Source organism: Acanthisitta chloris, unplaced genomic scaffold (assembly GCF_000695815.1).
Source record: "Acanthisitta chloris isolate BGI_N310 unplaced genomic scaffold, ASM69581v1 scaffold36175, whole genome shotgun sequence".
NCBI lineage: Eukaryota > Metazoa > Chordata > Aves > Passeriformes > Acanthisittidae > Acanthisitta > Acanthisitta chloris.
Window position 1 is genome coordinate 12210 of NW_008674857.1, and position 388 is coordinate 12597.

Here is a 388-nt window from a genome sequence, read left to right on the forward strand (position 1 = left end):
GGTGAGCTGCTTGGCAGCCTTGGCCGCCTCAGTCACGGCCTTGCGGTACAGACCCTTCCTCTTCTTGTTAAAGCGCAGCTGGAAGCTGTCTAGGAAGGGGGAGAGCTGGGCCAGGGCAAGGAAGGAGGTGGTGGTGGAGCCGAACCAGGAGATGCGAGCCTCCTGCCGCACCAGCAGCCCACTATCCTTGCGGCTCACCGTGATGCTCAGGATCCGCGCCGGCCACCACGGGAACCCATAGATCTTGGCCCACACGATGTCCCCTACGCACACCGTCCTGCCATCGGGGGTCACGCACTTAGAGACCGTTTTGGAAAACACTTCTGCTTTCAGGGAATTACTGAGCTTTTTCTCGTCCTTCGAAGAGGAGGAGGAGGAGGAGGAGGAG

At 60.3% G+C, this 388-nt stretch overlaps 1 protein-coding gene across 1 annotated transcript in view; it reads right to left on the reverse strand.

Annotated features, from left to right (window-relative positions):
- PWWP2A (PWWP domain containing 2A) overlaps window positions 1-388 on the reverse strand; it is a gene marked incomplete at its 5' end in the record, with an annotated part of 1988 nt that overhangs the window by 266 nt on the left and 1334 nt on the right. Inside the window, one exon of the mRNA XM_009075507.1 lies at window positions 2-383. Within this exon, the coding sequence (XP_009073755.1) occupies window positions 2-383 (382 nt within the window). The remainder of the gene's footprint in view (window position 1; window positions 384-388) is intronic.